Raw genomic sequence first — 26,552 nt, 5'->3', positions numbered from 1 at the left:
AAAAATTCATAAATCAAAACGTAGTTTCCCATAGGAATGCATTGAAAACCAATTAATCTGTTCTGGAGGTCAGAAAAAAGTTAAAGAAAAAAGTCGCTGTCACCATAGGTCAGTTTTTAAATGTAATTACTGGCTTTTTTCCCCTTCACTATAGCTCAGAGAATCAGCTGTCGCTTTGCCCCCAGCTACAAGAAAGAAAGTTTCCTTTTACTTTATTTCCCTGAGTTAAAAGAAACAATGTTTACTTTTAGTTTGTTTCCCCGAGATAAAAGAAACAATGTTTCCTTTTAATTTATTTCCTGACATAAAAGAAGCAAATGTTTCCTTTTAGTTTGTTTCCCGAGATAAAAGAAACAATGTTTCCTTTTAGTTTGTTTCCCGAGTTAAAAGAAACAAAGTATCCTTTAGCTCCAGGAAAAGTGACAGATAATCCTGTGAGCTTTAGTGAAGAAAAAAAAAGTCGGTAATTGCATTTAAAAATTGAGACCGATATACACTTCGTATTGCAAAAAAAAAATTGTAAAAAATTTGTAAACCGAGGCATTGTTTTCAATGGATTTTCATTCGTAAATGGAAAATTCCGTTAACCGGGGCGTTCGTAAACCGAGGTACATCTGTATATACAAATATTGTGTGACTAGGAACGGTTACAGATCCAGGCTGACAGGTGAATGATGTCGGTCATCAGACTGAGGACATCTAAAAATGTGTAGAAGAAAATCGATGGACTGAAGGTAAATATTGCTGCAAGCTGTTATTTTATCTTTCGACGAGCTATGCATTTTTATCTGGTTATTTATGACTGGAGTTCTGCTTTAACCTACCATAGATTCTCTTTGTTACCCACAGAAAAGAAACACTAAAATGCAGTTGAAGTGCCTTCTGTTGACTTTTATCTGTATGGCAGGTACAGTATGCAATTGTGCCATTAAAATTCTTCTTTATTAATCCGTATAGAACCTTCTGGGCGGCACAGTGGCTTAGTGGTTAGCACTTCTGCCTTGCAGTAATTGGGTCATGGGCTCAATTCACAACCATGGTGCCTCCTGCATGGAGTTTGCATGTTCTCCCTGTGTTCACGTGGGTTTCCTCCGGGTGCTCCGGTTTCCTCCCACACTCCAAAGACATGCTGGTAGGTTAATTGGCTCCTATCTAAATTGTCCTAGTTTCATTCCTGGTCATGTGGGATCTCCTGCATGGTAGGGGTTGGGAAAAGCTCTGGCAATCTACCCTGTAAAATAATTACTAAGAGAATTCATGGAAAAGGTCACTTACGAGTGACGGTCCATGCAATCGCCAAGGGTCAGATACAACTGAATGGATAGATAGAACCTTCTAATTCCCGCATCCCGGAAAATTGTATCAAATACTTACCATAATTTTCCTTTCCTGGCGCCAATCCATGGCAACATATGTATGGTAGTATGCTGCCATGATGGCACCAGGAAAGGGGATTTACCTGTATTTCTGCAGCAGAGCCGGAACAAGGGGTGGGCAGGAGGGGTGGCTGCTCTGGGCACTGTGGTATCATGTGAGGATTTGTGCTAGGATGGGGGGATTGGGAGAGGTGAATTTCTGCTGGGAGGGGGGATTGGTAGTGGGGGGAAGAGGATTTGAGCTTGGAGGGGATATTTGAGGGGCAGAGGAATTGTGCTAGGAGGGAGTCATTTTTTTTTAGGGGGGGGGGATTTGTGATGGAGGCATATGGGGGGAGAGAGAGGATTTGAGCGGGGGGGCAAATATTTGTTCTGGGAGGGGGGATTTCAGCAGGGTGGTGGATTTGTACTGGAAGGAGGGGGAATTTATGCTTAGGGGGTTAAGCATGCAGATTAATGCTCAATTTCTTAGGGGGGGAGGGGTTGACACATAATGCTCATACATCATGGGGGGGGCACAATTTGGCATGTTTGCTCTGGGCTCTAGATGATCTTGTCCCATTACTGGTCTATGGAGGGCTGTGTGATTCGCTCAGCTGTGTATAAAAAAAATCAATGTTCAAATGGAGGCACCTGTCAAGTTTCCAGATAGTTTATGGATAGTTGGTTAAAAATTTGTGTTGCCCCCCAAAACTCTCTTTAGGCCTGGTTCACACCTATGTGTTTTTAGTGCATTTTGCATTTTACAGAAACGCACTACCCTCTATTTATCATCGTTTCCTATGGGACACTTTCACATCTCTGCGTTTTTCAGTTGCTACGTTTTTGGAAAGGGGCAATTACTTTTTTAAATGAAACATGGTGTGTTTTTGGTTCAATAGAGTTCAATAAACACGCAACAGAAATGCATGCAGTGCGTTTTCGATGCGTTTTACATTTTGTTTTTTGCCAATTGAAAAGTATTGATTTTGATGCAACTTTGATACAACTTTGGATGGGCTTCATTTTGATGCAACTTTTTGTTTTCACTAAAGAAAAGTATAACCGTTCTGTTTATGTAGCTCAACTTTACACTCAAGTAGCATCCAAGTCGCATCCACGTTGCACCCATCCAAAGTCACATTAAAGTCGCATCCATCCAAAGCCACATCATCCCTGGTTCACACCGAATGTGGCTTTGAAATCACACTACTACAGCTGTAGTAGCGCAATTTCAAAAACAATTTAATATCCTCCATCTACATCTTACTTTCACCACTTTTCAGCTCTGACCTCTGCATGAACCCCCCCCCCCCCCATCCACTGCCCCCATCCCTCCTCCTTAAAAGATCCACCATCTTCCACGTCTTACTTTTGTTGCTGCTTTAGGCTGAAGCACCCCGCCAGTTCTAGTACCTCCCCGCACACTTTATCTGACTCCGCTCTCTCACTTGCAGGGAGATAAACCAGCTGGGATGTCAGCATCCATACTGCACCCCGGGCATCTGCATCTCCTTTGATCCCAACCTGCAGTGGGAGTGGCTCAAGAGATCAGATCTGTGGGAGCTGTTGGGAGACAAGCTGTCACTTGTATACACAGAAGCCAAACTTCTCTGTTTAAAAGTGATAGGAGTGAGCAGGGAGCAAAGGGCCTAAGCCAGAGGTGGTGGAACTGAGTTCCACCAAGTTCCAGCTGCAAAAAAGCCCTGTATATAGTACACAAGAACAATTTATTGGGATGTCTCTTTGCTAAATGTGGATGTCTCTTTGCTGGATTGGGCTGTCTCTTTGGCATTTTATTTTTTGCAAATTAAAAGAAATTTAGAAAGTTTCATGTTTTGCTGCTTTAATTTTTTCTACTGTTCCAAAAAATGTTGAAGTTTTATTTTTTTTTGGGGGGGGGGGAAGGGGGATGCAAGTAGCGCTGTGGTAGTTGCCAAATGGGAATGTCTCTTTGCTGGATTGGGCTGTATCTTTGGCATCTTATTTTTTGCAAATTAAAAGAAATTTAAAATGTTTCTTGTTTTGCTGCTTTAATTTTTTCTACTGTTCCAAAAAATGTTGAATTTTTTTTTTTTCTGGGGGGGGGGGATGCAAGTAGCCCCGTGGTAGTTCATTGAGAACTACAAGCCACTAAGGCTGTTGGGACTTGTAGTTTCTCATTCACAGAAAACAGTGCAGGAGTGTTGTGGCCAGGTGGGCAGAGACCCGCATGGCTGCATTCTCTTTAAATTTGACAGGGGGGGAGAAGATGCCAAAGTGGGGGGGAGCGGGGGCCAGTCTGATCATAACATGTCACATATTACACCCTGAATATGGGTTTAACATGTAACATGTTATGCATGTTATGAAATTTGAACGTATCCTTTAAAGGGAAAAGGGGATAAAACGAAAAACATAAAATGGGGAGTGAAGTTCCTCTTTAAGTTTTATTTTGCTGTCTGTGTCCCATTTGGGAGATTTCCTGCAATTTCTGTTGGCTAAAGGAGAGGAACTAAAGAAAAACTCACTGGTGGGACACAGATAGCAAAAACCATCTTACAGGGATGTGAAGAGGAACTTCACATTCCACTCTGTGTTTTTTTTTTCACCCCTTCCTACCTGAACCACTAGTTGTCTTGAAAAAAACATATTCACATGCCCAGCAAATTCAACATTGTCTAGTGAAACCTGCACACTGGATCCTGCTCCACCATCTTCTGTACCGATGTCACCGGAAGGTGGTTGTTTCTCTTCCAGGTTCTTGGACATGGCCCCCTGATGACACACCACTACACATGCACAGTGTGCCTGAGATTGCCTGACATATATTCAGTTTGTTGGGCATTGTCCCAGAGCCTCCTGGGATGGGTGACATGAGTAGTACAAGGAGGTTTCAGGACGGACATCCTTCTTGAATAGTCTATAAACCAGGAAGTTCAGGACTGGGACCCGTTTAAAAATGGTTTTAAAAAGATATATAATTTTTTTATTGTGTAAGTAGGGGGAGGGGGAAATTATGTAAAGTAGCTTAAGAGTGTGACGGTCTGCTTTAAACAATTCCAAACTTTACCCAAAATAGAATGAATAAAACGTTTTGACCTAAAAGGAAATTGGTGCTGATCACTTTTCCTACACATTAGCTAGTCCAGCACCACCTGGAGCATCCTTGATGTTCATGCTTTTCATGTTAATGAAGAACATCCAAACCCATTCCCTTATTCTACAGTGAAAGTTTCCTCTAGACATTCGGGAAGTTTTAGATTTCACTAGCAGATACAAACACAAGCCACCAGTCCTAGAGAACCTAGTAGAGTCCCTATTACAGTGCTCATTTTGGTATTTTTGTAAGAGGCCAAATTTCTCTTTACAGATAAGTTGAACATTTGGTGAGCATGAAGTCTAAGTTGTGGTTTTCTGTCTTCTGTTTTTAGGAGTTTATTCTGACTGGCAAGTGAACTGCCCCGAGACAATGAATAGTGTCCCAGGTTCTTGTGTCTACATCCCATGCACATTTGACTTCCCTGATCATCTCAATGCTGAGAAAGGCATTGATAACATGTGGTACAAAGACTTCGATGGCAATCGAAAGATGGTCTACCATTCGAGAGATCCATCCGCCACCGAGTTTGTTGAACGGGTGGAATTCTTGGGAAACACTTCAATGAAAAACTGCACCGTCCTCATGAAAAACATCCAGAAAGATGATGCAGGAACCTACCAATTTAGATTTGAGATCATCGATGTGGATAAATGGATACACAAGAGAGGAGTTAGACTAGGGGTGACTGGTAAGTTCCAGCAGGGCATCTTCTCCTATTAATGGATACAAGGAACACACAATATAATAGGGCACAATAAGATGGCATACTGTACATAAAGAAACCTTTTATGAGAGGTTCGTGGACAGTGTCATTGCTGAGCTCTTCTCCGTATCTGGTTCTCATGGTGACCCATTTTCTTAAATACATCACTGGCACAGGACAAAAGATTGCAGACTTCTGACCTTTCAGTCACTTTTTTAATCTGCATACTTGCTCCAGGTCAGTATCTCAGAAGGTTCTGAATCTATGAGGTCAGCATAGTTACCAGGAAACCTTTTCAGAAGGAGATCAGCAATAGTAGCCTCTATAATTATCTCAGAGTAGGTTTATTTAAAATCTTCAAAAACATACTGTAGCTGCTGGTTGAAAACCTATTAACCCTTTACAAGGACACATGTACTTCATGCTGCCTCCTATGACTCACTATGCAGGTGCTCATATCAATAGCTTGCACCTCTTTAGGACTTACAAGTACCTTTCTCTGGGGGTTCAGTATCCAACTGCTTACATCTCTAGCACTTACAAAAACCTTCCCCTAGGGTTCAACATGCAACTGCCCACAGCTCTATCGCTCACCAATACCTTCCCCAAGGGTTCAACATGCAACTGCCCACAGCTCTATTGCTCACAAATACCTTCCCCAAGGGTTCAACATGCAACTGCCAACATCTCCAGGGCTCACTAATACCTTCACCTAGGGTTCGACATGCGACTGCCTACATCTACAGGGCTCACTAATACCTTCCCCTAGGGTTCAACATGCAACTGCCCACAGCTCTATCGCTCACCGATACCTTCCCCAAGGGTTCAACATGCAACTGCCCACAGCTCTATTGCTCACAAATACCTTCCCCAAGGGTTCAACATGCAACTGCCAACATCTCCAGGGCTCACTAATACCTTCCCCTAGGGTTCGACATGCGACTGCCTACATCTACAGGGCTCACTAATACCTTCCCCAAGGGTTCGACATTCAACTGCCCATAGCTCTATTGCTCACAAATACCTTCTGTTAGGGTTTGTTATGCAATCACCCACATCTCCAGGGCTCACAAATATCTTCCCCTAGTGTTTGGTATGCAACTGCCCACATCCCCAGTACTCACATATACCTTCTCCTAGGGTTCGATATGCAGCTGTCCACATCTCCAGGACTTATTAGCAGTGGAGACCAATATAACTCTCAGACTGATAAGCTCCTGGCAGAACCCTCCTTCGCCCAACTCAGTACCATTACATGCAGCTACAACTCTTACCATCCTGCACCAAGTATGTAATGTTCAACTCCTCTCCCCAATTACATCAGGGACTGGCAAAGCCACACAAAACTTCCCTTCTCTCCAAATGAAGACAATTCACAACTGATGACCATGCAGAACTCAGATCTCCAGATGCTGACCACCATCAGACCCCAGTTAGGAGACCAGGACATTGTGAATAAGGATCTATAATGGCTTTGCATGGTGTAAATTGCTTCAACGTACTGTGTTCTCATCCTTGAAGTGGTTATTGGAACACTTCGGTGTAGAGAGATCCCTTTAATCAGCCTAACCCTATGGACTACCTTCTGTCCTATAAGCACCTAAGCAATATTTACTCCCTTCTGGTGTCCAGGGCAGGATGGCAACATCAGAAGCGACCGTGTGTCTTTCAGGCTTTATCTACCATTTCCCCTATCTTTCTGAGTGCATTTTCTTTTTAATAAATGTGTACATTGCTTACTACAAATGTCTTTGCATTGTAATCTTTCTTTGATTTTATCAACGTTATCTTGGAGCTCCCGCTGCTATTCTTTACAGGTGGCTGCTCCTTTCAATCACAGTCATAGCAAACTCTAGTTGGTTCACAAAACTACTTCTGCCTTGCAATTAAATATGTACATTTTTTCACTGTTGGTATGTAATTTTCTTTTATTATTTTTATATGATTTTGTTTATTATATCAACCCACATCTATTATTACTATCGTATCTATTAATATGCATGTTACTACAAGGCATATCAACACACATTAAGCGTGTTAACATGTTGCAGTGCAATTATTTTAACTGACACCCCAATGCACTAAGGCAATTCAGCTTCAATGCACATGTGTTTCATTGCACCATGCACAGATACAGTAATAGTGGTTGCATTCATTGATTTATGGATGGATAGATAGATAGATAGATAGATAGATAGATAGATAGATAGATAGATAGATAGGTAGATAGATGGATGGAGAGATGGATAGATGGATGGATAGATAGATAGATGATAGATAGATGATAGATAGATGATAGATAGATAGATAGATAGATAGATAGAATATATATATAGACATGTTTTTCTCTCTGCAGATGACCTCCTCCTTCCAGAAGTGGTGGTCCCGCCACTTATTGATGAAGAAACTTCAGTGACATTTCAGTGCTCCACACCTTACTTTTGTCCAGATGGCTCAGTGACTCTAAACTGGAAGGACTACACACCAGAGAAATCATTGTTATCTAACGATGTGCATCTGGATACTACTGCCGTTATCATGATGCAAAACCTGACAACCAGCTTAACTTGGATGGAACATAAGAAGAAAATTCTCTGTGCAGTGTCTGTTGGAAATCAAACTTCAGCAAAGGAGGTTACCCTCGATGTCAGACGTACGTAGGAACCTCTGGATTAGTAATATAAAAAGAATATCACATAATGGCCAGGCATGAAAAGAAGATATGTCATCAGCACAACAAGGATCTCCAAAAAAGGGTCCATCAAATGAAACATTGGACCTTTTTTTAGAGATCCTTGGTGTGCCGGTGACATATCTTCTGTTCTGAGTGTTTCTGCTTTCTAACCAGTGATCGCTACAACACCCACTTATCTGGCAACCATTTCCAGGAATGTGTGCTTTGGGAATATTTCTTTGAACTTTTGATAATGCCCAGCCCAGGGTATGATGCTCATGACAGTTGCTGTCCAAAGCATTATCTTCCAGTGCTGGGATTTGTTGAAATTTTTCTCTATACCCCTATAATCTGAACTTGATGCTAAATTGATATGGTGATGGCACATGGCATAGAGTCGCTATTTGCCATATGTATGAATTTTTTGGGTGCTTATCACCTATTTTATATTTGCTGCAGTGTGCTACAGATCACCATGTTATCTTCTCAACTATATTAACTTTTGATTTTACTTTGATATAGAATGAAGTGTCCATGTGTATTCCCCTTCTACAAATTACTGCAGAAATATTTCTGGATTGGCTCAAATCATGTGTCATAGGAACATAGGAACTCAAAGAAACATTGTCACCTGCCCATTTAGTGAAAGTGTCTCCTGATAGCCCCCTCCCCTGCAAGGTATACTCACCATTCTACATACCCAACCAGGGGCGGACTGACCATTTGGAAACTCGGGCACTGCCCGAGGGCCCGGGGTCAGTAGGGGGCCCCATGAGATGCCCCTGGTACCTTTTTCATAGGCTTTTTGGAGTGTGGGCAAGGACACAGGGGCCCCATGATCCCTTATTGCCTGGAGGCCCCATGAGTTGTCAGTCCGCCCCTGCACCCAACTGTACCTCATTTGGAGGGAATGTGCCGCTTTCGGAACCAAATTGCTCTATCGTTGTCTCCTCTGCAATTTGCACTCAGTTTGGTCTGATTATAATTATACAGGATTTACAGCATATAGAGCCAACAGTTTGCACAGCGCTGTACAATATAAAGGGAGACAGTACAGTTACAATATAATAAAGTACAAGAGGGTTAAGAGGGCCCTGCCTAAAGTGTTACTAAATCCACAACAGTACAATCAGTCTGTATATGCAGTAAAGCATGCGTGTTATACTCACTGTGGAACCTAAGGGGTTAATCCTCTGCATTGTTTAAAAAGGATGTTTGATCCTGTCTTCTCTGATTCCCCCTTCTTCTACTATCCCCAATTCATCTGCTGATAGCACAGAGTCTTGGGGGCAAGCTGCACATGCTCAGTCTGGTGTGTATTGCTTGAGAGTTTTGGGGGGGTTCTTGGGAGGGTGCATGTGATCGGCACAGGGCCAATCAGCACTGTCCAGACAGAGGGTCAGGGGTTCTACAACCTCATAGGAAAATCAGGGAAGAATAAAAACTCCTCCTACAAGCTTTAGCCAGTGCTCTGCCAGACACTGATAGAAGTCACAAGACTGCTATATACTGCTGATGAGAAAAGGTATTTAGCAATTTATTTACTAAAAAAATTATATTTCCATGTTCTCTGTATGTATAGTGAATGCAGGGTCCTGGGTTTAGTGACACTTTAACTGCTTCCATGCTGCCCTATTGCAGAAATACTGCTACAGGGTGGTACGGGTGCCTAAAATCACGTTCCAGGTAGGGGGCGTGCGCACACCCTAACTGTGCCACCATTCGTGGCCTCGGCTGTCAATCACAGGGTCCCGGGCCAGTGATTTCCCACCGGTATCCAGTAATCTTTAGGATTTCCGACAGGGGAGAGACCTGTATATAAACAATACAGATCTGTCCCCTGTCAGCTCCTGCACACCGCTTTGTAGCAGAGCCATACAAAGCAGTGTGCTTACAAGTGGAAAACACACACAGCCCACATAGTAAAAAAAAACACACAGCACACAGTTAACCCTTTGATCGCCCCACATGTTAACCCCTTTATGCCCAGTGGCATCAGTAAAGTGTCAGTGCTTTTATTAGCACTGATCACTGTATTGGTGTCACTGAGCATGTCAGTGACACCAAGTCAGTTCACTCCAGTGTCAGAGTGCCCGCCGCAGTCCTGCTGACCCACTTAAAGTCTCTGATCACCACCATTACTAGCAAAAATACTAAATAAAGAAATATTCCAGTATATATACCGCCATTTGTAAATGCTATAACTTTCACGTAAACCAATTAATTTACATGTATTAAGATATTTTTTAGCAAAGACATGGAGCAGGATACATTTTGGGCTAAATTTATTAACAAAATTGATTTTTTTTATTTTTTATACTGGATATGTTTTATAGCAAAAAGTCAAAAATGTTTTTTTTTTTAAATTGTCAGGTTTTTTTTGTTTATAGCACAAAAAATAAAAACTGCACAGGCGATCAAATAACACCAAAAGAAATCTCTATTTGTGGGCAAAAAAGGACGTAAATTTAATTTGGGTGCAACGTTGCATGACCGCGCAATTGTCAGTTAAATTAATGTAGTGCCATATCGCAAATAATGGCCTGGTCAGGAAGGGCGGTACAAAGTGGTACAAAAGTGGTACAAAAAGCAATAACTGTGAGGGATGAGCTCATGGTAGAATTAAAAGTTCAGTTGTTAGGTAGAGGTGTGATAGGCTTTCCTGAAGAGAAAAGTTTTCAGGGGTCGCCTAAAGGTGGCCAGAGTACAGATAGCCGAAGAGACCGAGGTAGAGAGTTTCAGAGGATAGGAGAGGCTCTGGAGAAGTCCTGAAGATGAGCATGGGAGGAAGAGACAGGGGAGCTAGAGAGCAGGATGTCTTGGGTGGAGAGGATGGTTTGGGTTATATTTTGATACAAGATTGGTGATGTGCAGTAGCTCTGGTCTGATAAATGTATCTGCATAATATTTAACTACTAATGAAACTATGTTCATCAGAATTTGGAAGTTAGCTGTCATTGCTGGGTCAGTGAGCTGCAAGCAGGAGATTCCTCACCTGTCAGCTGATGTACACAAAGGACCAGGAATGCTCATGTCATCACTGACCTAATGACAACATTCACCTAATGACCTAATACGAGCACATGACCATAGTACATGCAGCTGTGGATGGGGTTTGGAGGAACTCCTTTGGGCACCTTATTGGCCCAGCAATGACAGTTAATGTCTGGGTGCAGACCTAGTTCGGACCAAACCCAAATGTATCCCTATTAACTATCAAAAGTGTAATAGTATACTGCACTAAACTTTTTCATCCAACCTCTAAATAATTGTATTTTTTATTCTGAAACTGGAGAAAGTGCAGAGAAGGGCAACCAAACTGATAAGAGGCATGGAGGAGATCAGCTATGAGGAAAGATTAGAGGAACTGAATTTATTCTCTCTTGAGAATAGGAGATTAAGGGGGGATATGATCTCCATGTATAATACATAAGGGGGGATATGATCTCCATGTATAATACATAAGGGGGGATATGATCTCCATGTATAATACATAAGGGGGATATGATCACCATGTATAATACATAAGGGGGGATATGATCTCCATGTATAATACATAAGGGGGATATGATCTCCATGTATAATACATAAGGGGGGATATGATCTCCATGTATAATACATAAGGGGGATATGATCTCCATGTATAATACATAAGGGGGGATATGATCTCCATGTATAATACATAAGGGGGGATATGATCTCCATGTATAATACATAAGGGGGGATATGATCTCCATGTATAATACATAAGGGGGGATATGATCTCCATGTATAATACATAAGGGGGATATGATCTCCATGTATAATACATAAGGGGGGAAATGATCATCATGTATAATACATAAGGGGGGGGATATGATATCCATGTATAATACATAAGGGGGGGATATGATATCCATGTATAATACATAAGGGGGGGGATATGATCTCCATGTATAATACATAAGGGGGATATGATCACAATGTGTAATACATAAGGGGGGATATGATCTCCATGTATAATACATAAGGGGGGATATGATCTCCATGTATAATACATAAGGGGGGATATGATCTCCATGTATAATACATAAGGGGGGATATGATCTCCATGTATAATACATAAGGGGGGATATGATCTCCACGTGTAATACATAAGGGGGGATATGATCTCCACGTGTAATACATAAGGGGGGATATGATCTCCATGTGTAACACATAAGGGGGGATATGATCTCCATGTGTAACACATAAGGGGGATATGATCTCCATGTATAACACATAAGGGGGGATATGATCTCCATGTATAACACATAAGGGGGGATATGATCTCCATGTATAACACATAAGGGGGGGTATGATCTCCATGTATAACACATAAGGGGGGATATGATCTCCATGTATAACACATAAGGGGGATATGATCTCCATGTATAACACATAAGGGGGGATATGATCACCATGTATAATACATAAGGGGGATATGATCACCATGTATAATACATAAGGGGGGATATGATCACCATGTATAATACATAAGGGGGGTATAATCTCCATGTATAATACATAAGGGGGGTATGATCTCCATGTATAATACATAAGGGGGATATGATCTCCATGTATAATTCATAAGGGGGGATATGATCTCCATGTATAATACATAAGGGGGGATATGATCTCCATGTATAATACATAAGGGGGATATGATCTCCATGTATAATACATAAGGGGGGATATGATCTCCATGTATAATACATAAGGGGGGATATGATCACCATGTATAATACATAAGGGGGGTATAATCTCCATGTATAATACATAAGGGGGGTATGATCTCCATGTATAATACATAAGGGGGGATATGATCTCCATGTATAATTCATAAGGGGGGATATGATCTCCATGTATAATACATAAGGGGGGATATGATCTCCATGTATAATACATAAGGGGGATATGATCTCCATGTATAATACATAAGGGGGGATATGATCTCCATGTATAATACATAAGTGGGGATATGATCTCCATGTATAATACATAAGGGGGATATGATCTCCATGTATAATACATAAGGGGGGATATGATCTCCATGTATAATACATAAGGGGGGATATGATCTCTATGTATAAATACATCAGTGGTTCATATAGTGAAATCAGTGTAGAGCTATTCATTCAGGTCATCACAGAGGACAAGGGGGCATTCTTTACTTCTGGAGAAAAAGAGATTTATTCTCCAAATATGGAAAGATTTTTTCACAGTAAGAGCTGTGAAAATGTGGAACACAAAAGTCCTGTATTCTTTCTTAGATACACAGAATATAACTGGATATAACATTTATAGGTAAAGTTGATCCAGGGAATATCCGATTGCCTCTCAGGGGATCAGGAAAGAATATTTCCCCTGCAGGAGCAAATTGGATCATGCTTTGCTGGGTTTTTTGCCTTCCTCTGGATCAACTGTGGGTGTAGGATTATAACTTTTTTTTTTTTTATTGTTGAACTAGGTGGACTTTTGTCTTTTTTCAGCCAGACTAACTATGTAACACACATACCTGTAACTTAGAGAAACTCCACCATCTTTCATCACTCGCATTCTACTGTTCCAAGGCCCACCTCCAGAAATAGGGAATGTCCAGACGTTCAGCCTTTTAACGTGTACAGTTCTTGGCCAACACACCCTTCACTTCCACTTCTTTACTCCCAACATCAATAACTCTGCACAGCGCAATATTAATTTTGGATGGACAAAGACAACTCTTCCATTGCCTTCACCATAGATCCCCATAGGTGAGTTCTCCAATGGAGCTTGAACCTGGCTTACTCCGATGGGTATACTTTTTAAGGCTACAAGCTAATGTGGCAGTATACTAGGGGTAGCCTTTTCCCATCACCCTCTGCCCCAAGCTCTTCTGGCTCCAAAATATAAGGGACTAAGCTAGCCTCACCCATCACATCCACCCAGGGGAGGGGGTCCCTAAAAGGGGCACTAACCCCTGCTTAGAAACTCAACAGACAGTTTCTAAGCAGGGGTTAAAATAACATTTATCTTCAAAAGACCTTTCAAACAAATAATCTATAGATGATCTTCTGTCAATTAATAACTGTTCGATTGCAGTCAACAGTATCATCATAATGGTTCTGTAATTCATGTCAATGAGTGTTCTTGAATTACAATGCATTTATACCCGCTTTCCTTTTATTATTTTTAAGATTTTCCCAGAGTGAGCATCCTCATCCATCCTTCAGGGAATAATATTAAACTGGGAGATTCTGTTAACCTGACCTGTCATGTGAACAGCAGCAACCCAGAAGTCACTAAATACATCTGGTACAAGGATGGCCAGCAGTTTTCCCAGGAGCCTTCGGTGACTTTTAATAGCATCTCCAGGACTGACCATGGAGAATATCGATGTGAGGCTGAGAACGCCATCGGAAATGGGTTTTCAGAGATGAGGCTGACCATCTTCGGTAAGTAAATCCTTCTCAACAGGATGAGTTCTTAATGTCCTCTGTGGAATGGAATTCATTTTACCCTGGTAGCTAAAGACATGCTAAAAACGTGAAAATGTATCTTTGGCCAATGGGGAAGGGTTAAATACCCTCTCCACTTATTTTAACATAACAGGAAGTGAGAGAAAAGTCCCGTTTGGCACTAAAAAAGATCCCATTGAAAGATTTATTCTTAACTCTTGTTTTGGTGACAGCTCAAACATTGTAGATTTCCTGCGGCTTTCTCCAATTTGGTAAACAAATCAAAAACTATTTTTATCATAAAACTTTCCATATTTCACAGTATTCATGTGTAATGAATAAACATTTTCTGAAAATTAAAAAAAAAACTACACAATTGAAATCTCTTTTTATTAACAATATAATAGATGTCATGTTTTATACGCAGAAATTAACTTTGGCAGTGTGGAAATTCCCTTGCTCAAATCTTTCTTCTTTTGCTGCTTTTCGAAGAATTGGAGGAAATGCCACAAATTAGTGTTCAGTTATTATAAAGAACAGATACTAATGTTATATCTAAAACAAAGTTTTCTTGCATCCATCTGCATATTTGTAAAAGTTTATGCCAATTCACAAAAGCCGTTTTTGTTCAATATTGTTCCATTATATCATAATAAATCTCCTGAATTTATAGCATGTACTGTATTTAGAAAATGTTAAAGTATAGTATTTTGTAATCGATTCAGAATCTCAATAGCAGGATCCTCAGATTCTACAATAATACATTTAGTTACTCATGGATCATAGTCTATGGAACTTTAGCATAGTGAAAGACTTTCAAGAAGCCAAAAGAGCTAAAATGCTTGGATCAATGACGTGCAGCGAATAAGGGAGAAGTGAGGGCTCTAGTATGTCCAAGCCAGAAGAGGGGGTTGGATTCTTCTACTTTTTTGTTTTTTCTCTATATTTTTTAGAGACATTGAATGATGGCAAAAAAGACTAAATGGTCCATCGAGTCTTTATTTTTTTAACTTTTATAGATTTTATAGAGTATAGATCTATGTTTGTACCAATCATGTTTGAATACATTTACTGTTGTCTGACTCACTAACTCCCCATTTTCTTGATCTTAGCTTCATATTGAAAATACTGCCCTTCTGAATTTGTTTACTTCCTATGTATTTAAGGTTTCAGTCATTTCTCCCCTTTTCTTTCTTTCCTTCAGACTGTACATATTAGGTTTCTGATGTCTCTCCTGATATGTTTTATCTCTCTGACCCTTCACCATTTTTGTTGCACGTCTCTGGTCTCTTGTTCTATGCTGTCAATATCTTTTTGTACGTGAGGTCCCCAGAACTGGGCATAGCATTCTAAATTAGGTCTAACTACAAATCTACTGTATATGGAATCGGGCCTTAATCTTCCAACTGGTGACCCCTCTAGTGATATAGCTAAAGACCTACATAGGGAAATCATGGTCCCCTTCTCCTGTTGGTGAGCACTCTAGTGATATAAAGATCTGTATAGATAAATCAGGACCTCCTTTCTCCTGCTGTTGACCCCTTCTAGTGATAACTAAAGATTTATATAGAGGAATCTGGACCTCTGTCCTCCCACTGGTGACCCCTCTAGTGATATAAAGATCCATATAGAGGAATCAGGACCTCCTTCCTCCTGCTGGTGACCCCTCTAGAGAAAACTAAAGATCTATATAGAGGAATCAGAACCTCCTTCCTCCTGCTGGTGAACCCTCTAGTGATAACTAAAAATCTATATAGAGGAATCAGGACCTCTTTCCTTCTGCTGATGACCCCTCTAGAAAAAATGAAAGATCTATATAAAGGAATCAGGACCTCATTCCTCCTGCTGGTGACCCCTCTAGAGAAAACTAAAGATCTATATAGAGGAATCAGAACCTCCTTCCTCCTGCTGGTGAACCCTTTAGTGATAACTAAAGATCTATATAGAGGAATCAGGACCTCTTTCCTTCTGCTGATGACCCCTCTAGAGAAAATGAAAGATCTATATAAAGGAATCAGGAACTCATTCCTCCTTCTGGTGACCCCTCTAGTGATAACTAAGATCTATATAGAGAAATCAGGACCTCCTTCCTCCTGCTGGTGGCCCCTCTAGTGATAACTAAAGATCTATATAGAGGAATCAGGACCTCATTCCTCCTGCTGGTGACCCCTCTAGAGAAAACTAAAGATCTATATAGAGGAATCAGAACCTCCTTCCTCCTGCTGGAAAACCCTCTACTGATAACTAAAAATCTATATAGAGGAATCAGGACCTCTTTCCTTCTGCTGATGACCCCTCTAGAGAAAATGAAAGATCTATATAAAGGAATCAGGACCTCATTCCTCCTTCTAGTGATAACTAAGATCTATATAGAGAAATCAGAACCTCCTTCCTCCTGCTGGTGACCCCTCTAGTGATAACTAAAGATCTACATAGAGAAATCAGGACCTCTTTCCATCTGCTGATGATCCCTCTAGAGAAAACTAAAGATCTATATAGAGGAATCAGGACCTCCTTTCTCCTGCTGGTAATCCCTCTGGTGATCTAAAGATCTATATAGAGGAATTAGGACCTCCTTCCTCTTTTTGATGAACCCTCTAGAAAAAAGTAAAGATCTTTATAGAGGAATTTTCCCACTGCATTGCCACACTGTTTGGCATTTTGCAATCATCTGAAATAAGTACCCCAATTATGTTTTATACTAGGAACTTGTAAGTGTATCTCAAGTCAAAACCTTTTTTAGTTTTAGATGGAAGTGGGAAAAGTAAACACCCCTGTCAGCTTAACAAAACAAAATGTGCAGCGCTACCTTACTAACCAATAACTTAGCAACAATTGTGGAACCCTCTAACGTATGGTATTTTCAATAAACTTCAATATCACCACAATACCAGTGTTTGTGATATGTAACTGTACATATAATACACATCAAAGCTAACAAAAAACAACAAAAAAATTAAATTTAGCAGGGATAGTGAAAACCCCTCCTATAAATATTTGCACTGAAAATTAACTAAAAGTGCAATAATTCAAGTGATATGAGACTTTACATGTAATACACATCAAAATAAAAGTAAAATATAAAAAAGAAAACTTAGCAGGGATGGTGGAAACCCTTCCTATTTATAGTTGCACTACAAATTAACTGCACGATTGCAATAATTCAAATTAAAATAGTAACTAAAACATAATAAATTCAGTGTAACAATCAAAACAACAAAAACATCCAGAGTGCAATAATGGTGAGAACCTCCCAACTAAAAAGTCTTCATTTTTTGAGAAGGGAGAAGCAGAAATAATAAACTGCCAGTAAACTGTTCAATACTTGTATCCAGAAAGCTGCATGTGTCCACAGCGAGGCCCCAACTTCAAAAAAGCCCTCGTGGTCCAACACCAGTCAGTGAATGCGCTCACCTTAAACTCAGATCTATTCACAGGTCCCAATACTCCTAACCATTCCAGCTGACTATGAATAAAATATTTATTATTATCCTCTAGGGCAGCCTTTGTCAACCTTTTCAACACAGAGGAACCCTTGAAAGACTTTTTAGTCTCGGGGGAACCCCTGCTAAAAATGACTGTATCTATAGCTCATGATACATTCGTGTGATGGTCAATGGGAAGAATGTTCCTTACACTTGTGGTCTTTGAGAAGAATTACCCCCCTTATAGATATCTAAAAACATCATTGGTGTCAGCGGGAACCTATCTGAGAGGTAGATATTGATTGTTGCTCAAGGAACCCCTAGCAACCTCTGGAGGAACCCTGGGGTTCCATGGAACACTGGTTGAGAAACCCTGCTCTAGGACAATGTTTCTCAACCTTTTTTAGTCAAGGCACCCTTTAACCTCCCTGGCGGTATTCCCGAGTGTAGCTCGAGGTAAAGTTTTAGCACCGCAAGCGGTAACCCCGAGCTACACTCGGGAATACCTTGCAGCGCTGCTCCAGGGTCCCAGTATCACTTACCTTGTCCTGCTCTCCCGCGATGTCCCTCCTGCAGTGTCCCCTGTAATGTCATCCGGCGGATGCCGGCATCTGTCTTCTGGGTTCCGTTCCCTGTGACATCGGGACGTAAGGGGGACGAAACTGGCGGCAAATTTGAAAATGGTAAAAAGTGACATTCACTAAATACACTAAAATCACATAGTATAACATTCCTGTATCAAACCATTTCACATACATTTTGTCCCGAGTGCTTTGTCCTGTGCCCTGCCTGCATTTTTACTGTTCTTTCTGCCTGGAAACTGAGAAACGTCCATGGCGTCCAAAAAGCGTCCCTTTAGGTCAAAAGCGGTTTTAGACCGGCTAGAGAACAGCGATAGTAAATCAGAACCACTTGCAGAATTGAGTGATAATGATTCGTGGGGGAAATTCGTCATCAGACACTGAAAACGATTCTGCGACTTTGCTCAGCGATGTGCGAACTTGGCGCTATATTTCAAATTTCAGTGTTTTTGGTTTGATTATATTATTGAATTAAATTTATTATTATTATATTATTATTTTTTATGATTATTTATTAAATTATAATTTATGATTTTGTGTTTCAAATTTTATCATACCCGGGATGTTTACTAGACTCTTGTTCAGAAAAATTTCAGTGAGTTATTCCTAAGAATTACAGGCCTACAATATAAAATGCCAAATTTCCATGCAAAATAATGGTACCACTTTCAGCACCAAAAATCTGAAATAATTAGACCGCTAGTGAGGTTAAAACTGTGCGCAATCTCAGGGCACCCCATTCTTAAATGTAAAAAAACCCTGAATTAATACATTTACATACAGGCTCAACATATAAAGGACACCCAACATTACAGGAGTTATATGTTGGGTGTCTGACTGGTATTTCTTCTTCCTCAATTTCACTCCCCCTTGCAGCAAATGTGACCCCAATACTGATGGGGGGGGGTCAAACAAAGATGCTGTGCAGGTGCTGGATGTCCTTCTTATCAACCAATGATGTCAGGAGTTGTTAGGATGCTGGCAGCTTGCCTGCATAGCGCCCAAGGTCATGATGCAGTACAATGAAAACTGTGGTTCTTTGTAGTAAAGAAGGCGGCTTGATCCACCTGCTGGCTTATACACAATTTATGGCAATTTTTAGGCATTTTGCAAAGGCACCCCTGAAGAACCCAGAAGACACCCCAGGGTGCCAAGGCACCCTGGTTGAAAAAGGGTGCCTAGGCACCCTGGTTGAAAAAGGCTGCTCTAGGAACCTCAGTAAAAGGACATAATTGAGAGTGATGCTTTACATTGGAGCATGATTTTTGGGTATTGCACTATATGCAGGGTTGGACCGACCATTCGGAAACTCGGGCACTGCCCGAGGGCCCAGGTTCAGTAGGGGGCCCCATGAGATGTCCCTCGTACCTTTCATATGCTTTTTTGGGTGTGCTTTGAGTGTGGGCAAGGACACAGGGGCTCCATGATCCCCTATTGCCCAAGGGCCCCATGACTTGTCAGTCCGCCCCTGACTATATGTATTCAACTTCCAGTCAAACACCGCATAGAGATACTCAAAGATGCCACCCTTGCCCAAAAGAACATGGGCAGCATGTGCTACATAATTCTTATTTACTGATTCTCTGACGGTTTACCGAAAATGTCTGTCTGCATTCACAGTTGTGCCTTGGTCTAACACGAATGTATACACAAGGATGTGAAAATCAGCGAAGATTTCTACTATTGATTTCAACAGACTGGGTGCATGTAGCTGTGCCTCCCAGGTGGATAAACACGGCTCTGTTCATGGGTGCACAGTTCCATTTGCCTGTGTAAATTAGTCCTTACCATCAAAACAGAGGTAAATCACATTGTTTTAAGGCATTTAAAGGCTAACTCCACCTTTTCACCATGTTACACCTGAGCATGTAACATTGTGCAAATGGCCCGCCCTCAACTCCTCCCCTTCCCATGACAGCATGTAAGGATTCTCCTCCCCTACAGCCCCTTGCACTGCAATATGTGCATTTATTAGTTTTTTCAAAGGTAGACTTAGCCTGTAATATTCCATCCTGCCTTGAAAATGCCTTTTAATCACTCTGATAATAATTGTTATTATTATTATACAGGATTTACATAACGCCACCAGCTTGCACAGCCATAGGAGGCATGGAGGAGCTCCGTATAAGGAAATATTATAGAACTTGAATTTCTTCTCTCTTGAGAAGAGTTGATTAACGGGGGATATGATCAACATGTATAATACATAAGGGGGGGTATGATCAACATGTATAATACATAAGGGGGATATGATCTCCATGAATAATACATAAGGGGGGATATGATCTCCATGTATAATACATAAGGGGGGGATATGATCTCCATGTATAATACATAAGGGGGGATATGATCACCATGTATAATACATAAGGGGGATATGATCTCCATGTATAATACATAAGGGGGGATATGATCTCCATGTATAATACATAAGGGGGGATATGATCTCCATGTATAATACATAAGGGGGGATATGATCTCCATGTATAATACATAAGGGGGATATGATCTCCATGTATAATACATAAGGGGGGATATGATCACCATGTATAATACATAAGGGGGATATGATCTCCATGTATAATACATAAGGGGAGATATGATCTCCATGTATAATACATAAGGGGAGATATGATCTCCATGTATAATACATAAGGGGGGATATGATCTCCATGTATAATACATAAGGGGGGGTATGATCTCCTTGTGGAGCAGGGCCCTCATTCCCCTCATGTTTTGCATTGTATTGGTATTGTTCTGTCACATGTTCTGTCCCCCTCTGTAATGTACAGCGCTGAGCGAACTATTGGCGCTTTATAAATACTGTATAATAATAATAATAATGTATAATACATAAGGGGGGATAAGATCACCATGTATAATGCATAAGGGGGGGGGGGATATGATTACCATGTATAATACATAAGGGGGAATATGATCACCATGTATTATACATAAGACGGGATATGATCACCATGTATAATACATAAGGGGGATATGATCTCCATGTATAATACATAAGGGGGGGATATGATCACCATGTATAATACATAAGGGGGGATATGATCTCCATGTATAATACATAAGAGGGGATATGATCTCCATGTATAATACATAAGGGGGATATGATCTCCATGTATAATACATAAGGTGGGATATGATCTCCATGTATAATACATAAGGGGGGGATATGATCACCATGTATAATACATAAGGGGGGGATATGATCACCATGTATAATACATAAGGGGGGATATGATCACCATGTATAATACGTAAGGGGGGATATGATCACCATGTATAATACATAAGGGGGGATATGATCACCATGTATAATACATAAGGGGGGATATGATCACCATGTATAATACGTAAGAGGGGATATGATCACCATGTATAATACATAAGGGGGGATATAATCTCCATGTATAATACATAAGGGGGGATATGATCACCATGTATAATACATAAGGGGGGATATGATCACCATGTACAGTGGGGATCGAAAGTTTGGGCACCCCAGCTAAAAATTTGTATTAATGTGCATAAAGAAGCCAAGGAAAGATGGAAAAATCTCCAAAAGGCATCAAATTACAGATTAGACATTCTTATAATATGTCAACAAAAGTTAGATTTTATTTCCATCATTTACACTTTCAAAATAACAGAAAACAAAAAAATGGCGTCTGCAAAGGTTTGGGCACCCTGCAGAATTTATAGCATGCACTGCCCCCTTTGCAAAGCTGAGACCTGCCAGTGTCATGGATTGTTCTCAATCATCGTCTGGGAAGACCAGGTGATGTCAATCTCAAAGCTTTTAAATGCCCAGACTCATCTGACCTTGCCCCAACAATCAGCACCATGGGTTCTTCTAAGCAGTTGTCTAGAAAACTGAAACTGAAAATAGTTGACGCTCACAAAGCTGGAGAAGGCTATAAGAAGATAGCAAAGCGTTTTCAGATGTCAATATCCTCTGTTCGGAATGTAATTAAGAAATGGCAGTCATCAGGAACAGTGGAAGTTAAAGCAAGATCTGGAAGACCAAGAAAAATATCAGACAGAACAGCTCGCAGGATTGTGAGAAAAACCATTCAAAACCCACGTTTGACTGCACGATCCCTCCAGAAAGATCTGGCAGACACTGGAGTTGTGGTACACTATTCCACTATAAAGAGATACTTGTACAAATATGGTCTTCATGGAAGAGTCATCAGAAGAAAACCTCTTCTACGTCCTCACCACAAAAATCATCATTTGAACTTTGCAAATGAACATATAGACAAGCCTGATGCATTTTGGAAACAAGTTCTGTGGACCGATAAGGTTAAAATTGAACTTTTTGGCCGGAATGAGCAAAGGTACGTTTGGAGAAGAAGGGGCACAGAATTTAATGAAAAGAACCTCTGTCCAACTGTTAAGCATGGGGTTGGATCAATCATGCTTTGGGGTTGTGTTGCAGCCAGTGGCACAGGGAACATCTCACGAGTAGAAGGAAAAATGGATTCAATAAAATTTCAGCAAATTTTGGATGGTAACTTGATGCCATCTGTGAAAAAGCTGAAGTTAAAGAGAGGATGGCTTCTACAAATGGATAATGATCCTAAACACACCTCGAAATCCACGGGGGATTACATCAAGAGGCGTAAACTGAAGGTTTTGCCATGGCCTTCACAATCACCTGACCTGAACATAATTGAAAATCTATGGATAGACCTTAAAAGAGCAGAGCGTGACAGACAGCCCAGAAATCTCAAAGAACTGGAAGACTTTTGTAAGGAAGAATGGGCAAAGATACCTCAAACAAGAATTGAAAGACTCTTGGCTGGCTACAAAAAGCGTTTACAAGCTGTGATACTTGCAAAGGGGGCAGTACAAGATATTAGCTCTGCAGGGTGCCCAAACTTTTGCAGGCGCCATTTTTTTGTTTTCTGTTATTTTGAAAGTGTAAATGATGGAAATAAAATCTAACTTTTGTTGACATATTATAAGAATGTCTAATCTGTAATGTGATGCCTTTTGGAGATTTTTCCATCTTTCCTTGGCTTCTTTATGCACATTAATATAAATTTGTAGCTGGGATGCCCAAACTTTCGATCCCCACTGTATAATACATAAGGGGGGATATGATCTCCATGTATAATACATAAGGGGGGATATGATCACCATGTATAATACATAAGGGGGGATATGATCTCCATGTATAATACATAAGGGGGATATGATCACCATGTATAATACATAAGGGGGGATATGATCTCCATGTATAATACATAAGGGGGGATATGATCTCCATGTATAATACATAAGGGGGGATATGATCTCCATGTATAATACATAAGGGGGGATATGATCTCCATGTATAATACATAAGGGGGGGATATGATCTCCATGTATAATACATAAGGGGGGATATGATCTCCATGTATAATACATAAGGGGGGGTATGATCTCCTTGTGGAGCAGGGCCCTCATTCCCCTCATGTTTTGCATTGTATTGGTATTGTTCTGTCACATGTTCTGTCCCCCTCTGTAATGTACAGCGCTGAGCGAACTATTGGCGCTTTATAAATACTGTATAATAATAATAATAATAATAATAATGTATAATACATAAGGGGGGATATGATCTCCATATATAATACATAAGGGGGATATGATCACCATGTATAATACATAACGGGGGATATGATCTCCATGTATAATACATAAGGGGGGATATGATCTCCATGTATAATACATAAGACGGGATATGATCACCATGTATAATACATAAGGGGGGGATATGATCACCATGTATAATACATAAGGGGGGATATTATCAACATGTATAATACATAAGGGGGGGATATGATTACCATGTATAATACATAAGGGGGGATATGATCTCCATGTATAATACATAAGGGGGGATATGATCAACATGTATAATACATAAGGGGGGATATGATTACCATGTATAATACATAAGGGGGGATATGATCTCCATATATAATACATAAGGGGGGATATGATCACCATGTATAAATACATAAGGGGGGATATGATCAGCATGTATAAACACATAAGGGGGGATATGATCTCCATGTATAATACATAAGGGGGGGTTTGATCTCCATGTATAATACATAAGGGGTGATATGATCACCATGTAAAATACATAAGGGGGATATGATCACCATGTATAATACATAAGGGGTGATATGATCCCCATGTATAATACATAAGGGGGGATATAATCTCCATGTATAATACATAAGGGGGGGACATGATCTCCATGTATAAATACATAAGGGGGGATATGATCTCCATGTATAATACATAAGGGGGATATGATCTCCATGTATAATACATAAGGGGGATATGATCTCCATGTATAATACATAAGGGGTGATATGATCCCCATGTATAATACATAAGGGGGGATATAATCTCCATGTATAATACATAAGGGGGGGGGACATGATCTCCATGTATAATACATAAGGGGGGGACATGATCTCCATGTATAAATACATAAGGGGGGATATGATCTCCATGTATAATACATAAGGGGGATATGATCTCCATGTATAATACATAAGGGGGATATGATCTCCATGTATAATACATAAGGAGGATATGATCTCCATGTATAATACATGAGGGGGGATATGATCTCCATGTATAATACATAAGGGGGATATGATCACCATGTATAATACATAAGGGGGGATATGATCTCCATGTATAATACATAAGGGGGATATGATCTCCATGTATAATACATAAGGGGTGATATGATCACCATGTATAATACATAAGGGGGGATATGATCTCCATGTATAATACATAAGGGGGGATATAATCTCCATGTATAATACATAAGGGGGGGACATGATCTCCATGTATAAATACATAAGTGGGGATATGATCTCCATGTATAATACATAAGGGGGATATGATCTCCATGTATAATACATAAGGGGGGATATGATCTCCATGTATAATACATAAGGGGGATATGATCTCCATGTATAATACATAAGGGGGGATATGATCTCCATGTATAATACATAAGGGGGGATATGATCTCCGTGTATAATACATAAGGGGGGATATGATCTCCATGTATAATACATAAGGGGGATATGATCTCCATGTATAATACATAAGGGGGGATATGACCTCTATGTATAAATACATAAGGGGGGATATGATCTCCATGTATAAATACATCAGTGGTTCATATAGTGAACTCGGTGTGGAGTTATTCCCCCTGAGGTCATCACAGAGGACAAGGGGGCACTCTTTACATCTGGAGGAAAAGAGATTTATTCTCCAAATATGGAAAGATTTCTTCACAGTAAGAGCTGTGAAAATGTGGAATAGATTCCCTCAAGAGTTGGTTCTGGTCAGCTCAGTGGATTGCTTTAACAAATGCCTGGATTATTTCCTAGATACACAGAATATAACTGGATACTAATATTTATAGGTACATCTGGTTCAGGGAATATCCGATTGCCTCTTAGAGGAGGAAGGATGGAAATTTTGCCCTGCAGAAGGTAATTGGATCATGCTTTGCAGGGTCTTTTTTGCCTTCTTCTGGATCAACTGTGGGTGTAGGATTATTCTTTTTTTTCTTCCCTTTTATGGTTGAACTAGATGGACTTGTGTCTTTTTTCAGCCAGACTAACTATATAACTATGTAGCGCTTTACAAAATGAAGGCAGACAGTTCAGTTACATTACGATTCAATAAAAGAGGAATCAGAGGGCCCTGCTTGATAGAGCTTACAATCTAAAATGGAGAGTTAAGTGATAGAAAAGATAATAACTGTGAGGGATGAGCTGATGGACAAAGTAAAAGGTCAGTTCTTAGGCAGAGGCATGCTAGGTCTTGCTAAAGACATGGGTTTTCAGGGATTGCTTAAAGGTGGATAGAGTAGGAGATCATTGGAGAGATTAGGGTTAAGAGTTCTGGTGGATGGGAGAGGCTTTGGAGAAGTTCTTGGGATGAGCATGGGAGGATTTGACGAGGTACCTGGAGAGCAAAAATAAAGTGAAGCAAGCCATGAATGCCCCACCTTTGCCTTTCTCTGATTGTTGGATTGCCTTCTGCACAGTAGTAAACACTGGGACTTATCACTCGATGGCCGTTTCTGTATGGATAATTCCCAGTGGCTGCTTGGGAGGAGATCTTTGGTCCCATCTTTGGTTGTTGTGTGCTCTCTGCACTTTGACAAACAAAAGAAATACAAAACTACATAAAACAATGAGATGACTTAGTGCCAACAAACTG

The 26,552-nt window shown here is 40.4% G+C and overlaps 1 protein-coding gene across 1 annotated transcript in view; it reads left to right on the top strand.

Moving 5' to 3' along the window:
* SIGLEC1 (sialic acid binding Ig like lectin 1) overlaps nt 1-26,552 on the top strand; it is a 103,860-nt gene that overhangs the window by 12,124 nt on the left and 65,184 nt on the right. The window contains exons 2-5 of the mRNA XM_089691169.1: nt 850-907; nt 4,769-5,125; nt 7,497-7,793; nt 14,009-14,266. Coding sequence (XP_089547295.1) covers nt 865-907; nt 4,769-5,125; nt 7,497-7,793; nt 14,009-14,266 — 955 coding nt within the window. The 5' untranslated portion in view covers nt 850-864. The remainder of the gene's footprint in view (nt 1-849; nt 908-4,768; nt 5,126-7,496; nt 7,794-14,008; nt 14,267-26,552) is intronic.

The sequence above is a fragment of the Staurois parvus genome, unplaced genomic scaffold (genome assembly GCF_062004578.1).
Source record: "Staurois parvus isolate SC_StPar_1 unplaced genomic scaffold, SC_StPar_1.0 ptg000552l, whole genome shotgun sequence".
Taxonomy (NCBI): domain Eukaryota; kingdom Metazoa; phylum Chordata; class Amphibia; order Anura; family Ranidae; genus Staurois; species Staurois parvus.
The sequence above is the reverse complement of the archived record's forward strand: the minus strand, read 5'-3'. Positions and strand labels throughout refer to the sequence as shown.